Source organism: Mastomys coucha, unplaced genomic scaffold (assembly GCF_008632895.1).
Source record: "Mastomys coucha isolate ucsf_1 unplaced genomic scaffold, UCSF_Mcou_1 pScaffold20, whole genome shotgun sequence".
Classification (NCBI taxonomy): Eukaryota; Metazoa; Chordata; class Mammalia; order Rodentia; family Muridae; genus Mastomys; species Mastomys coucha.
The window spans coordinates 23,456,535-23,472,470 of record NW_022196903.1 but is presented as its reverse complement, the minus strand read 5'-3'; the positions used below and the strand labels follow the sequence as shown (position 1 = coordinate 23,472,470).

The 15,936-nt window shown below is 42.4% G+C and overlaps 1 protein-coding gene across 1 annotated transcript in view; it reads right to left on the bottom strand.

Annotated features, from left to right (window-relative positions):
• Snd1 (staphylococcal nuclease and tudor domain containing 1) overlaps window positions 1-15,936 on the bottom strand; it is a 404,121-nt gene that overhangs the window by 365,454 nt on the left and 22,731 nt on the right. The window contains exons 2-6 of the mRNA XM_031381336.1: window positions 13,615-13,764; window positions 6,539-6,659; window positions 3,373-3,451; window positions 1,085-1,245; window positions 299-390 (exon numbers count right to left, since the gene is read on the bottom strand). Of these exons, the coding sequence (XP_031237196.1) occupies window positions 299-390; window positions 1,085-1,245; window positions 3,373-3,451; window positions 6,539-6,659; window positions 13,615-13,764 (603 nt within the window). The remainder of the gene's footprint in view (window positions 1-298; window positions 391-1,084; window positions 1,246-3,372; window positions 3,452-6,538; window positions 6,660-13,614; window positions 13,765-15,936) is intronic.

Below are 15,936 nucleotides of genomic sequence, written 5' to 3'. Positions count from 1 at the left end.
ATGGATAGGTGTACATGAATTCAATTCCTATCTACGAAGTTTCAGAGCCACTCACGCCTCCTTCTCTTCATTCCTAGCTTCGTATCTCTAACAGTGCCCCACACCAAACAGGGCTGGATTACTTTAAGTCCAACAGAACTGTCTCACTATGATGCTTAAACCAAAGTAAGTATGAAATAGTCTGGTCAATGGCTCCTAGAAAGAAGAAAAATATATCCAAATTCCCCAGGTAAAGAAATCTACCCATCAACAAACAGTCCCACAAACCCCAAACCCACTGTGCAGCTGAGTGTCTAACCTTAATCCCTGACAGCATGACGGTAACAAGGTAGTGATCTGGAAGGAGCAGGGCCCGGACCACACTGCCATCTCGAACATGCTCAATGATAGCTGAATGATAGAACAAACATTTTTTGATCATTAGAGAAAGTTGGTCCAGGATTATACAATGCTCAACCTACTTGCATCTAACCCATCTCCTTCCCAAAAATCTGAGAAGCCTCCCTCACAAAAACAGAAAAACCCTGACAAGCAAAGCTCACATGAGTGAGTCCAGGAAAACACAGATCAAACCTGCTTCGGTCCTTTGAACCTCCTGAGACGTCCTGCACCTCTACTCTCCAAAATCTACAGTGCTCACAAAATAATTAATAATCCTCATTGGTCTTGTTTAGATTGTTCTAAATCTGTAGTCAGTTCTAAATCAGAGCTCCAAGGAACAAAAACATAGCATATAAATGTCATATGTTTATATGTATGTGAAATATGTTTCTCCCTCCAATTTTCAGCATTAGTCTAAGTAGCCTTGAGAGAACAAAAACTACACGATGTGCAAAATACTAACAATTTACAATCAACAATAGAGTACAAGGCTAGCCTCAACAATACATAGCTGTAGTAAGCTTTGTGAACCAATTCAAAGCCCCTACTAAAATGTCACGGTGTTCTTTAACCCTTAAGGATTCCCTTTGGATACTAAATAAGCAAAAGAAAGACTCACTGAATCTTATAAACCCCAAGAATCAAAGAAAACAAACAGAAAGAAATCACCCTGAGTTTGTCTGCCTTTTCCTGCCATTCTCACCATTGACAGGCTTCTGGTGGTGTGAGTCCACAAAGTGCCTTGGGTTCTCAATGGTGTACTTGAGGTCCCGGATGGTGTGTGAACCGTTCCCCTCACTCCACATCCCTTTCTTCGAAGCCTTTGCTTGTTCCTCGCATTCAGAAAGCCGGTTCTGCTCTGGGCTGGGGGGTGAAAGGCAAACAAACTGTGGTTAGTGCTTCACACACAGAGCTCTGTAGCTCTTTGCCAGTTAGTTTCTTCAGTATCTTCTCCCCTAAAAGAGATCAAGGCATTTATTTAACCAGAAAAAAAAATCACCAGAAGTACAATTTAAAAATTCCAAATTTGTTCCTTCAAAGGACAGATGAGATTCTAAGAGCATTTAATGAGAGGCTCTACAGAACTGGCAAGGAGTAGAATAGAACAAGTTAACGACTCCAAGGGGAGCCACTCCAGGGGGTACAAGTTCATTTAAGCAGCCCAGATTCCAGAAGCCAGGCCCAGCTCAGCAGGGTAGAGTGCAGGGAAGGTGACTAAGAACCACCCTTAATGCCTTCTCCGTCCACAAGGGGGGGGGGGGGGGAAGCTGCAGGACACAGTGCTGTCAGATAATATTGGCTCAAAATTGCTTAGACACCCAACCAGGCCAGCTAGACAACAGGCAGTTTGAAAATAAAGCCTCTTCCTCGTCTTGTGACGTGTCTGAAGACAGCGACAGAAGCCTCTTCCTCTACCATGGAAACCAATAGAACTGCCCAAAAGGAAAAGATAAAAGCAACAATAACCTCTTAAGGGGGAAAGACTTAGTACAGAGATGGCCATTTACTGTCCCATCCGAGCTAAATGTGGGAAGCCGGGAGCTGCAAGGCCTGAGACCATCCACAGCCATCCACACATTCAGTCTCCTCTCTAGGAAGCTCTGTCTAAACCTCAACTAACATTTTCTACCCTGGAAGTTTCTGGTCCTCTCTTGCTTCTCTTTACCCAAAATATTACTAAAGGGCTCAGAGATGTAGAAGTTCATGGTTAATTAGGATTAATGAGACTGTGGAGGTGGTGTAAGTCGGAGCAAATGAAAATACGAGGAGAGGCAGCTTTAGGTCTAGTGGGATTGGTACTTGTTCCAGTGGCAGCAGTACAAAATGGTTACAGGGGGTTTCTTTATTCCACTTGCAAACTGAATTAAAAAAAACAAAACAAAACAAAACAAAACACTGCAACAGTAATCATGCCAGTAATTGTCCTTAAGTTAGAACAGTGGCATGCTTCCAAAAACATCACCTAAAAACAAATGTCTTAATTCAACCAATTCCCACTGGCACACAACAACAATTATAGGGTCCAGCAAAAGTCTACTTACAATCAGATAGGACTGTAGGTACACAGTGAGTGACCTGGCCCTGGAGCCTCAGATGACAGAAAGAAGGCAAAAAGGACAACTGAGCCTTTGGCTCATTCTCATCATGTGTACGTGTGATGCAAATATTTATCCAAAGCTTTTCTTCGGCTACTGCAGTTATAACACACCAAGGACTTAATGGTTTAAACAGCATGTTTATAGCCTCCAAATTACTGATGGAGATTATCGCTTTTCAGAGACTAAAGTGTTAATTAAAGTCAGCTGCAATCCATCCTTCTGAGAATACTAGTGAACTCAAACATGATTATGTACTAGAAGCCTTACATATATCAACACCATTGGCTAGACAAATATATTTTATCTATTAATGAAATATCTACAGATTCAAGAGCACGGGCTCAGAAAGAGAGGTTTTACTAACCTTCAAATCTAAGCATTTGTAGCTCTGTCAACTAAACAAATTCAAAGCAGAATCTTTCCTTCCCTCCTTTTTTCACTGCAATGTTCCTTGCACCTGATTCAACATCACAGCTTCGCTGTCTGTCTCCTATTAGAATGCTAGCTCAGCCTAAGTCTACTTACTGCTATATTCTCTGATAGAATACCAACTGATACACAGTTGAGGCTCAATAAATATTTGGGTTAGCCGGCTCAGAAATAGTCTGGAATCACATATCTATGGTCTAAGACCCAATAATTCATGAATAATAGCCTAGTCTCCAGGCCTGTTTTTAAAGAAGGTATACATTAAGTCAAATACCATCAAGAAATGTTAAGTGACCTTCTGACACAAAACAATCTATGAGTAAGATCTTGGAAGAAATTAAAGCACCTGGAGTTATGCATTTTGTAAGAGAGAACAGAAATGACATGAAACAAAATAGTTTATCGTGAGTCCCAACTTCTTGTTGCCTCAAAAGAGAATGTCGTGAAAGTGCTCCGGACTTACTTGCTGGCTCTCATGCCTTCTCTCCGGGTGGCCAAGCCTTCTGCAACTAGCGACTCTGCTATGTTTTCCCCATTAGTATCTGAGGGAGAAAATTAACCACATTAGTATCTGAGGAAGGAAATGAGCCACAGGAGCCAAACCTGCCACTGCCAGCAACAGCACAAAGGAAGGATCATTCATTTTCATCCTTGCTCTTCAGGATGGGGATGCTGTGGAGAAAGGCACTGGCAGAGATGCAGCCCTGAGCTTCTCAGGAAACTCCCAAAACACTTAGCTTCCATGATAATCTTTCTTCCCAGGACTTTGTTTCTAATTTTCTTGAGTATTCTTGGGCCAAAATCAATCTTGGGAACCACAGGAGATTGGCATATATGGCAGGTAGCTCGGAAGAGTGATGAGACCCTATTATTGAACAAAAACTCAGCTTCATAGCAGCTTGGAAAAGTTCTTTCAGAATCTTGTCTTCCCCTCAGAAGCAGGGCTTGCACTTGCCCCACTGGCTCTTGTGAGAAGGAAATAATACAAATCATCAACACAGTGCCAAGGCGAGAATTTGGAAGACGCTGATAAACTCATTCGGTACATCCATCACACATACACCAGAAAGTCCAATTCCTCTCCATGTCATAGTCTAGACTCCAAAGGACACCAAGACAAGCCACCCAGCATAAGACTGACTAAGAGGACAGTGTCTAGGTTTTCTTTCACAGAGCAGCCAACAGAACAGGCAAGAAAAAGATGATAAACATAAAACTTAACCTGACTAAGGTTCATCCTGAGTACCTGAAACATTAATTGCATTTCCATTCTACTGAAAAGGCTTTTAGTCTTGGTATGTCTCTTAAATCTTTGTCAGCTAAAACGATAAAGGAAGACATCTTTGCAATAATGACTACATAAAAATCTTTAATATGGCAGAGAGCAAGCTCCCAGATAAACTATAACAGAGCAGTCTGGTTGATAGGTAACATCAGCACAGAATTTTATTCTGGAAGAGTTTACCTGGTATATTAACTACATCCTTACTTCCTCAAGCACTAATAAGCCCATGTGCATACATACACACATATGTACACACCTCTTAGTGCCTCGCCACTAGAAGACTCAAATTTCAACAAAGGCAAACTGCGTATTTCTTTCTCTCCCAAGAAATGCTGAGAGCAATGCTTATACAAAGAACTATCATGTTCTGTAGCTAAGCACCTGGCCCTTTGTCCTGAGGTTACTGTTGAATTCAAACACAGGATTCACTAATATTAGTAAATACTACAATAGCTTCCTCAAAACACAAGACTTCTAGGGTGGAAAGTCAAACCAAAAGATGTAACAATGAGGAAAAAATTGAGTACTGAGATATAAAAAAGTCAGAAGAGAGAAAGAATGAAGCCCAGGTACACTATCAACAACAGAGCACAAAACTCTCAGAAACAGTGCACTTTGAAATGCTGAAACTTTTAGAAAGTGAGTTCTCAATAGAGGTGGCAGTTAGTATTCATCGACAACTTAACCAGATGTGGAATCACCCAGGAGCCACAACTCCAGGTGTGGTTTTGAAGGAGTTTCCAGAGACGTGTAAGAAGAGAATGCCTACCCAGAACATGGATGGCCTCATCAGGTGGAGTCCCTGACTACATAAAAAGGAAAAGAAGAAAGTAAGCAGAGTGCCAGCTTCACTGCTCTCTTCTTCATGACTGGAGATGAAATGCGGCCAGCCACTTCATGGTCCTGCTGCCAAGTCTTCCCCAGCTATGATGGACTGTACATGCTTACACTGTCAAATCAAAGCAAACCTTCCCTTCCTTGAGCCACTTTCTTCAGGAAAACTAACATAGAATATTTCTCATGAAAGGAGAAAAATACATTCTTTGAGACTGAACCTTCAAAGGAAGCAACAAAATGTGATAAACAGAAAGTAAAGAAAGGCAAACATATCTATTTATAAGCCAAGGATCTCAATCTCACATATTTACCAAATTATGAATAAGAGAGTCACAACTTGATAGCATTCTGGACCTGGTAGATAATTATTTTACCTTCAAAAGTCAGAAGAGCAGCCTTGGTGGCATACACCTGAAATCCCAGCACTCAGAAGGCAGAGGCTCTGAGTTCCAAGACAGCCTGGTCTATATAGTAAGTTCCAGCCCTACAAAGTCAAGAAACGTATCCTCTTTCTATAGAAAGTTGTGGGCTAACCACAAGTTCTACTCCCCCACCCTCCTTATGCAAAAGAACTGGGCAAGATGGCTCCATTGTCATTCTCAATTCACTTTTCTAGAACTTGTACAGCTAAGCTCTGCCTTTATGGGATGCCATTAGCTTTACCTTCTAATGCTGGCCTAGAATCAATACTGGCTACTCAAACAGATAACCTAAGTTGTTACGGAAGACTTCTAATAAATTAACAACAGAAAGCTTAATAAAGAGCAAAATCTGCTCCAAAACTCTCCCTGTATGAGCAGCTCTTGTCTAGAAAATGAAGTCTTTCATTCTCCCACTGCCCACTCAATCTCAAGATTGGCACTCTCTATATCCAATCCCAAGAAGACCACAACTTCTAATAGCCTATGAATCATTTGGCTAAACAATAAGTGTTTCTGTGTGCTCACACAAAGTTTATATATATATAAAATGTCAAATTTTGTTGCTTTACATATCTTAAAGCTAGCTCTCAAAAGCTTACACATGAAGAAACTAGGGCCTATAGAGGCAAAAGGTAAAAGGATACAGAATAGGAAAGTCAGAATTCTAACCTCCTCTATCCAATTCCAACGCCTGTTTCATTGTATTTTATTTCAAACCATGAGACAGATTTTAACAATAACAACTGTCCCCAAACAGATCTTTTGCTAACGAGTCCCAGAAAGAAGAGAAGAACCATGAGATAGAAGAATGCAGAAAGAAATATAGGAAATCTATAGGAATTCAATTAGCACTCTGGCCCCAGAACAAGGAGTTGTTGAGTGGCCTCTATGAGAGGAAGAATGCCGCAGTAAACCATAGGCCCTACACCAAGCCAAGAAAGCACCAAACAAGGACCAGGCTGCTAGAGGTATACAGCCCAAGCCGACTGTCCTAGAGTTCTGGCCATGGAGGCCCATACTGGCCTTTTGCCACATGAAAACTGATCCTTGGATTAACTAACAAGTCCATTTTTCTTGCTGCTCACCTTTTCCAAGGTAGATCATCCCATACTCTCGTCCCTGGGGAGTCTTGTTTTCTATCGTGAAACAGACTTCCTTCCCAATCAGCTTCTTGCGAAGGAACTCTCGAGCAGGAAATGCCCAGGGCTGAAAGACAAAACAGAACAAGTGTTGCAGAAAAACTGCCTACTCCAGACCACAGCCAACATCAAAGCAACTTCATGTCTTCAATAAAAATATTTAGACACCTTCCCCAATCTCACTAGGTCACAGACACAACCAACTGCACACTGAGAGCCTCCTAAAAAGGTCTAGCAGTTGATTAAGTAGCACACAGGCCCTAAACCAGGCCTCAGTGCTTCCCAGACAGCAGCAGTAGCACTCCGCTACACACTCTTGCTCGGTTATGGCTTACTTTTGTACAACATTTGCCAAAATTTTTATAGCACTTAGCACGTGCCAGCCAGTGCTCTGACTACTTTCCATAGATCATTCCAGTCCCTGAAATGGGAAGCCCCTCCAGGAACCACCTTGCAGCAGAAAGAACATCATAAATAACTACTACTGCATCTGCTCGTCTCCTTCTAGTTTACAAGGCACTTACTTTCCCTGATGCCAGTTCAAGTCAGAGCTGGCGTGGTGACAAGCTTCTAGTGCTGGTACTACTTGGGAATGAATCTCTGCTCTGGCAGGAGCCTTATTTATGTCATTCCCACCACCATTTCAAGGACAGTAATAAAGTTTAGATAGTAGTCCCCAAAATATTTCCTCTTCTACTTCTACTCTGGTCTGAAACCTGGCATTTGGCCAGTGAAATGGCTTAGCAGGTAAAAGTTCTTGCTGCACAAACCTGACACCCTGAATCCAATCCCCAGCCCTATCTTGCAAAGAGAGGACAGATGCCTGAAAGAAGTCCTCTGGCCTCTACATGCATACTCTTAAAACACACACACACACACACACACACACACACACAGAGAGAGAGAGAGAGAAAGAGAGAGAGAGAGAGAGAGAGAGAGAGAGAGAGAGAGAGAGAGAGAATAATGTTACTACTAGTAATAAACTTGGAAAAAAATTTCATATATTTAAAGATCCTAGAATCTTGGGAGGACAGCAGTGACAGCTCTTGATAAGGAGCACCTTATGATGCCATGACACTTCTTCCTGCCCACTCACTCAGGAAAGACACAAGTCGGGGTGGGGGAACACACATATCATAATAGGAAATAGAGCCCCCGCATGAACAAGATAATGCACAGAGGGATGGTCTTGTCCACTATGATGATGGCTATGAATGCTGCCCAACATAAAACAGCCAATTCATTTGAGACTCAGATTTTTTCCGTGTGTATGTGACTTTTTCCCAATTGCATGATTCTCAAGTGTTTACTTTGTAGATGACATTGTGTCACAATGTCAAAAGGTTAGGCATGCCTATATAGCCAAAAGGAGAGTTCTCCTCCTCATCCCTCAGAGTCTCAACCTTCCTTAGGTCAGAAACGGGATGGGATGGGCTCAGGGGGCACAACAGCATCCCACAGACTAAGCGCTGATGTATAAAAGGGAGCTTCTGCCTTACAATTCCAATTCATGCACTGCCTGTTGTCTTCCCTTCAAGTCACAATTCAGGATACACTAATAAAATGCAGTCTGTCAATTAGTGACCTGAAAAAGGAGGCCTGAATAACTCTTCCTATCCAGGAAACTTAGTTCATGAGGTCATTCAATAAACATATTGAAAATTTGAAAAAAAATCCATATAACATTCTAGAAACTAACAGCCAATGAAAGATGCAAGTCACAAAAAGTACTGTTATTAAATCCCAATGGTGAGCAGCTCTTGGAAGAACCTGGCTCAGGTAAGAAACCCAAAGCAACCTCCTACACATCTATCCTGCTCTTCTCTCCTCAAGGCGCCCATAAGCAAAGAGACACGCACAGCAACACAGACTTCACTGTGTCTCATTCTTAGCATCACCACTTCCTAAAAATGAGAAGACGACACACTCTCCAAAGTGGAGTCTGATATATGATTCCAATTGTAAACTGCACAACAGAAAGCGGTTCTGAACCAACAGTACTGAGCCTCCTGTATTTTTACAACTACAGCGGTAAAACTTCCTAAAAATTTGCAGAACTACAGCCGTGTTCACAACACACTACTAAGTAGAACATTGCTATTCAGACCCTAGTAATACAGTACCTTCTTAATACCCAAGAACTCAGCAAGTGCTCCACAGGGAAGCATACTTAGCACAGGTAACAACACTCATGAAGGGTCAGCTCACAAGGAATCGAGCTCTGGCCCTGTGAGAAATCCTCCAGTTTCTGTGCACCACAAAGAAGCTCTCTAAAAGCTTTTAAGGCTTGCTCAGGGAGCACGCACTCTTACCCTCGTTTTACAGCTGATCTCACACTACCTGGTCAGGCAAAAGAAAATTACACTGGAGACCTTGAAATGAAATATACCCTGATCCTATCAAGGAAAAACCCACAAGCGATTACAATCTTCTTTTCCAAAACCAGGCCTTCTAGAAGTTTTGTTCTATTCAAAACCGGACAATTTGTTACCAAATAAGTTACTAGCAACAACAAAGAGAAGAGAAAACTCAAGAGCTACATAGGCTAGAGTCTGACTGTCACCCCTTACAAGGGCAAAAGAACACTCTGGGAGAGTAAGGCTGGTGTCCATCCACACGGGATAGCCAGGGAGATGGTCTGTCCCAGTACAGCTACTGGAACCAGAGGCAAAGACAAGGAAACTTGCTCTGAGCATTGGTCAAATTCCAGAGTTCCATGTAAGAAATAATTGCCCTTAAGTAGTTGAGATCTGAACAACCTCTTCTCTTTAGGGTATCCAAAAGAAGATAGGGAACAGCCTGCTTTCACTGCTCAGACCCAAACAGAGTCATGATGTCTAAAATCATAAAATAGAATTTTTAATTCCAGTCTTCTTTAGATCAGACTTCTAAAACTACTAAGACAAGACTGACCCCAGAACAATGTCACTGGACAGCTAGAGAGTTTGATGCCTGGCCCATGCTCAGGGTCTTGTCTCCCCCTTTCTTCTTATCATCCCACTGTAGCACCTGGATACCTGCTCTACCACCGCTCCCTACCAACTCAACCCTCAAAATCCACAGTCAAAGTAGGACTGTGACATTCATTTCTGAATTTCTCCTGAAACCAGAACTTCGCACACAGCAGGCTCAATTCCTCTGTGGGAAATAAATCTATAACCAGCACAGTGTCTGTCCATCAATGCAGTATCTAGGCTGCCTGGAGTAGCTAGGCAACGATGGGGATTAGCCTGGCACAGGGCAGTGATGGCTGGGCATACAGGGGCCTTGCTTTCATTGCCACAGGACTTAAGAGAAAGCTGACTAGCGCTGAAAGAAGATACCAGGAGGGAAGAAAAAGAATAATCATATAAATGACATTTGGGGCCATGACACAAAGAAAAGCAAATGAACGACATTCTTGATTCTTCTTGAATCTTCAAGATTCTTCTTTCTTGAGGGAAAAAAAGTGGGCAATGTTCTCAAAGGAAAGCTGGTGCCTCAATGTGCCATGCACCAATCCCCAAAGAGAGCCACTAAGTTTCCTCTCTCATCTATTCACGTGTATATTCACTGTATACCTGCTTTGAGTCTGGTGCTGAGCAAACACAAGGACACAGAGATAAGAGAAAAGGTCCCCCTTTTGAAGAGTTCACAATCCAGTAGAGAAAAACAAACAACTCTGAGATCAAATGCTGTGAATGCTCTAACAGCACAAAGATGGGACTAGGGAAGGAAATGTCAGGGGCTGTGTCCAGTGGTTGGTCACCAAGTCACACTGGTGGGGCAGCACTCCTGATGGGGAAAGCAAAATGAGCTGAAGGCAAAGGCAGAGGGGAATCTAGTACTGTGAGAAAGACTCAGTGCTGTATCACCACTGGGCCCATGACCACAGAGGTGCTTCAAGTCCTGTGATATTTACAAGTGGGATGTATGTGTGTGTGTGTGTGTGTGTGTGTGTGTGTGTGTGTGTGAATAATAATTAAAGAATAAGAGACCATGAATTTGAGGAGGAGGGGGTGAAAATGAGAAATTGAGAGTATTTGTATATGAAAGCCTCAAAAGATAATAAACTTGTAAAGTAAGTTTGTTTCTTTACTTAGGAAGAGAATGGAAATCACAGCATAATGGACTTGTGATCTAGGTTCAGGCATGCACTTGTCAGAATAAGAAGCACTAAAGTGTCTGAGAATAACAATGAGCAAGAGTATGTAAATTATGTTCCAAAAAATCTAGGGGTGTGATGGCACCCGCCTTTAATCCCAGTACTCCAGCAGAAGCAGTGAGGCCAACTGGATCTACATAGGGAGTTCTGAGCCAGCTACAGTTACAGAGTGGGACCCTGTCCAGAGGGAGGAGAGCAGGGATCTGAAACCCCTGGAGAAAGTATGAGAGAAAAGGAGAATTAAGAGCATAGTGTTCCCAGCACGGCAGAAGAGTTACCAGGGGTCTCAGAGAGACCGACTCCATCTCGGAGAATTTAAGAGGTAAAACATAGAGACTGATGCCACCAAACTGCTCTAGAAGATAAAAGAGCAACTGTAAACTTATGTACAAGGAGTGCCAGGCACCTCACACACTACCATTCCTGTCATACGAGTCTGGTCAGTTACACCGGACACAGGGACAAGAGCTTAGAGCAGCCTTGTGCTTCTCTGAGCAGCCCCAGATGCTCATTCACAGAAAGGCAATCAAAACACTACACTGCTACACTACTTCTTCCTTCTTGGGGGAAGAGCTTGATGACCTCTAAAAGAGGCAACTCATTACCTCTCAGGAGCAATCAAGTTGTTCCACGACACACAGCCAAAAGGAAGAGAAATGCTTCAAATGGTAGTTTACCCATTTGATTCACACTCAATGTTTCAAGAATGCTGAAATAGGTCTTAATTTTCAGTTCTTGATCTAACAGAGTAGTGATCACCAAACATTTATTAAGTACTTTGTAAAGCGCTAAGCACTTCATGTTTCCTTATTTAATCCTCATTGAGCAATCCAGAGGTAGATATAGACACTACATTAGTCTCAACACTTGTAGTTAGTGATGGAGGACCAATGAGAAGGAACTGATTTTAATTTATTTAGTCATCTCTAAAATCTAACCAACTACTGCTGATAGAATAATTATGGGTGATTTTTCTCCATCTTCATTATCTATAATGTTGTTTCACTATTGCCTTATTTAAAAAAAACTATTAAAGATGAAAAGAACTAAAAGCCTTCCTTAAATAAAAGCTGGTAAGCTCTTGCTTTTTCTTCATTTCCTTGAAAGAGAAAAGCAGAGACTAGCCAATTACTGATCTATCCAAAGATACCAAGTTGGAGCAGAGAACTAATAATCAGGAGTCCAGAAACTGCTTGCAGCGAAGCACAGCTAAAGGAGAATCTGGCACCAACATTTCCAAGTGTAGAGACCACAAAGCCCAAACCACACCAACTGGAATGGACACACGCAGTGAAAAGTCAAATGCTGGGAAGCCACACAGCAGGTGCTAAAAGCTGGGGTACAGGAGGGAGAGAGGAGGTGATGAGAGAGGCTCAGAAGCAGCCTCTCAGAGCATCACACAAGGACAAGCTACAAACTGCCCAGAAACTGATTTAGAGCTAAGAAACATTTCGAGCTAACGAGACGGCTTAGCTGCTCAAGGTGCTTGCCACTAAGCCTGACTCATGAGTCCATATGGTAAGAGAGAACTGACTCCCACTAACTGTCCTCTGAACTTCACACATGAACCAATGCATAACACACGAGCACACACAACACATGCATGCACACACATACACACAAACATGTCTAATAAAAATAGTAATAAAAACTCAGACTTAGAGCTGGGTTGTGGAGTGCTTGTCTTGCACACATGGAACCCTGGGTTCAATCACAGTTCCATAAAAACCAGGTTTGATGGCAACATTTCTATAGTTCCAAAGCTCAGGAGGCAGAAGCAGGAGGATCAGAAATTGAAAGTCATCCCATTCCCTGCAATACAAGTATGAAGCTTGGGCTACCTGAGATCTTATCACCAAAAAAGATAAGGTTCAGGAGTGGAGGTGGGGAACTAGATATTGCTTGGTAGACTGCTTGCCTGGTATGTGTGAGACCCTGCATTCAAGTCCCAGTACTACACCAAAAAAAAAAAAACCAAACACAACACAACAAAAACCCACCTCCTATTTACACAAAATCTATAGTATATGAATTAGTTTCATAAATTCTTTGGGGATACTGACATCTCTAACAAAAGGCTAGCACTAGCATTGACAAAAGGCTATTGTTTATGAAAATGTTACACTGACGTGACTTAAAAGCTATTCCCTAAGAATGAGTGAAACTTACACAAAAAGACTAGGGAGAGCCCTGAGATTGTGACTGCAATGAACTACTGTATAATGACTCTTGGCAAGAGTTGATTCAAGCCAGCCAGGCAGTGGTGGCACACGCTTTTAATCCCAGCACTTGGGAGGCAGAGGCAGGTGGATTTCTGAGTTCGAGGCCAGCCAGGGCTACACAGAGAAACCCTGTCTCAAAAAACCAAGAGTTGACTCAGAGTTGACTCTTGGGAGTCAAGTGTGAACTAGGCTTCTGGGCCTGTCTGTGAGGAGCTGTCTTGATTTGATTAACTGAGATCGGAAGACTGCCCCACTGTGGAAGGCACCATTCCCTGGGCCAACAGCCTGCGGTGTCTAGGAGCAGGAAGTGAACGAAAGCATCCACTACACTCTGCATCCTGGTTAGTTTGATGTGATCAGATGCTTTAAAGTTCTTCCTGCCTTGACTTCCTCGCCATGTGGACTATAACCTTGAGTTCTGAGTTGAATAAACTTTCTTCTTTTGCGTTATTCAAAGAGAACTGAAAAGAAACTCAGATAGGCAGTGTACGCATAATGACAGATGTGATAAGCTACCGAAGACAGATTGAATCATCATGACAACATACTCACCAGGAACAGGAAAAAAAATGTGTGCATCAAGATTTCTTCATCAAAGAGGAGAGCAGGCTGTCTACTAGGTCTACAGCCATCGAAAGGCCTGGAGAATCACCTACCTCATCCGGGGTATCTTTCCCATCTGGTTGTGTGGCAGCTGCACGACGGGCAAGATTTCCAGCTCGAATGTTGCTGAGGTTGATCTGCCTCTCAGGAGGAGGACCACCCCTGGGCTGCCCTCGGACAATGATGGCACACCCAGAGAGGACCTACAGTTAAAATTAAGAGAGAGAGAGAGGAAGAGAGAGAGAGAGAGACAGAGAGAGAATATTAGTGGCCTGGAAATAGTAGTATCTCTCTAATGTAACTCATATGCTAATGAATCCCCAACATCTAGAACAGTACTTTGCAAGTCAGAGGCCCTCAAATATCTCTGCAATGATGAATTGGTCAGAATTGAGTTTTATAAGAGAAATACCTACATAGAGCCTTGGGCCAGATTCAAAAATGGACTCAAAAATATAAGTAGGAATTAAACAAAAAAAAAAGACATTAAATAGACTGAGATAGAAAAATATATGAGACACAGAGGTTAATAACCCTTGTAATTTTATCCCAGCATGCACCAACACTGCTCTTTTCAATTCCTAACAAGTTAATATCTCCACATTTTCCATTCTGGAACGAGGCAAACTATGAACATTTAAAGAAAGGGAAAGTTAAAGAAAGGAACACCTACATAATCAGAGCCAGGGGCAGGGGCCACCAAAGCATATGCAACCATCAAATGAGAAATCCACAACCACTGTCCCCTAAAGCCCACATCCTACACACTTAAGTTCCCTTCTCTCCAGGCCTGACTAAGAGGCCAGGACACAGCCTATTTGCAACTGTGAAAAGGGCTCTCAAGTTTACTGGCATTAATGTTTCAATATGTGAAGGGCCATAAAAGGAAAGATTTTGGGAAGAGGCAAAGAGGCATACTCAAACTGCCTCTGCTTTGTGAGGCCACTCTAACAGAGAGATGGGCTCACTCACTCTGAAGGGTTCTCAACTCTGTGCTTCAAAACAAACAGCCACTGAAAGGTTAGTGTGAAAGGCTGCAGGGTTCTGTCAATGAAGAACACTGCTCACACTAGATTCTTGTGAAGGAAGCTCACTCTGAAGGATTGGTTATAAGGAGAGGATGCTTCCACACGCCCACTAGCATTCTCAATCTCAACTAATGCTTTAAATTGTGGAAAAGTATCACGAGTCAGAAAATAAGAAGAGTAAAATAACTGTGAGGCCACTATCCAATGGCTAGCACACTGCCAGAAGTACAGGTCTCCAAAAGTGGCAGTTGGAATGGCAATGCCTATAGGAAGTGGCACTATAAGGTGTGGCCTTGTTGGAGGAAGTGTGTCACTGGGAGTGGGCTTTGAGGTTTCACATGCAAAAACTTGTCTTTTCAATCCTGTTTCAAGATATGCTCTTCATTTTTATCCTTTCTTCCTTTTTAGACTTTACTTTTAATTCATGTGTGTCTTGTGTCTGTATGTGAATTTGTGTATGTATGCATGTATGTGCACTGGTACCCACAGAAGCAAAAAGGCATCAATGAATCCACTAGAGCTGAAATTACAAGCAATTATAAGCCACCAGGAATTGATCTTGGGTCCTCTGCAAGAGCAGGAAGCACTCTTAACCACTGAGCCATCATTGTGTAGAGGCCAGAGGTCAACATCAGTTTCTTCTTCCTTTCTCTATCACTCTCTACTTTATTTTTTGAAGCAGGATCTCTCACAGAATCTGGAGTTCATTGATTCCACTGGATTCCCTAACCAATAAGCAGTAAGAGTCCACCTGCCTGTCTCCACCTCCCAGATCTGGCTTTTTTACATGAGTACTAGGGATCAAACTCAGGTCCTCATGCTTGTACAGCAAGCACTTTACTGACTAAGCCATCTCTCCTGCCCTGTCAATCCCCTTAAGATGCTCTCTGTATTCTTTATTACTAAGTATACTAATTGAAGACATGGTCATCAATCCAACCTCCGAAAGGTTGACTCACTGTGGCAGGCACTTTCTTCCTTTTCCTCCAGCCAGAAAAGACTGACATGGATATAGCTTTCTTCTGAAATGGTCTTCCTAGCATTTGCCAATGGCACTGAAGGAAAGGTAGAAAAGCACTGTCTTCAGGACACTGCAGAAGAGTGAAACCTCTCTGATAGGAAAGACTAGTTTCCCTCCTATTTATAAGATCTGAATTCATTCAAAAGATCCTATACCCTCCTTTGTAGCTATCTACAACTAATTTTCCGAGAACTGCTAACTCCCTCCACCTGCCTTGTCAACAGTTTTTACTGAAGTTCTTCCTCAGTAAAAATATTCTAAAGGGCTTCCCTTATTAAAGGTTTTCTACCCAATAAAACCAAGGTGGGTATGCTTAAAATATCTAC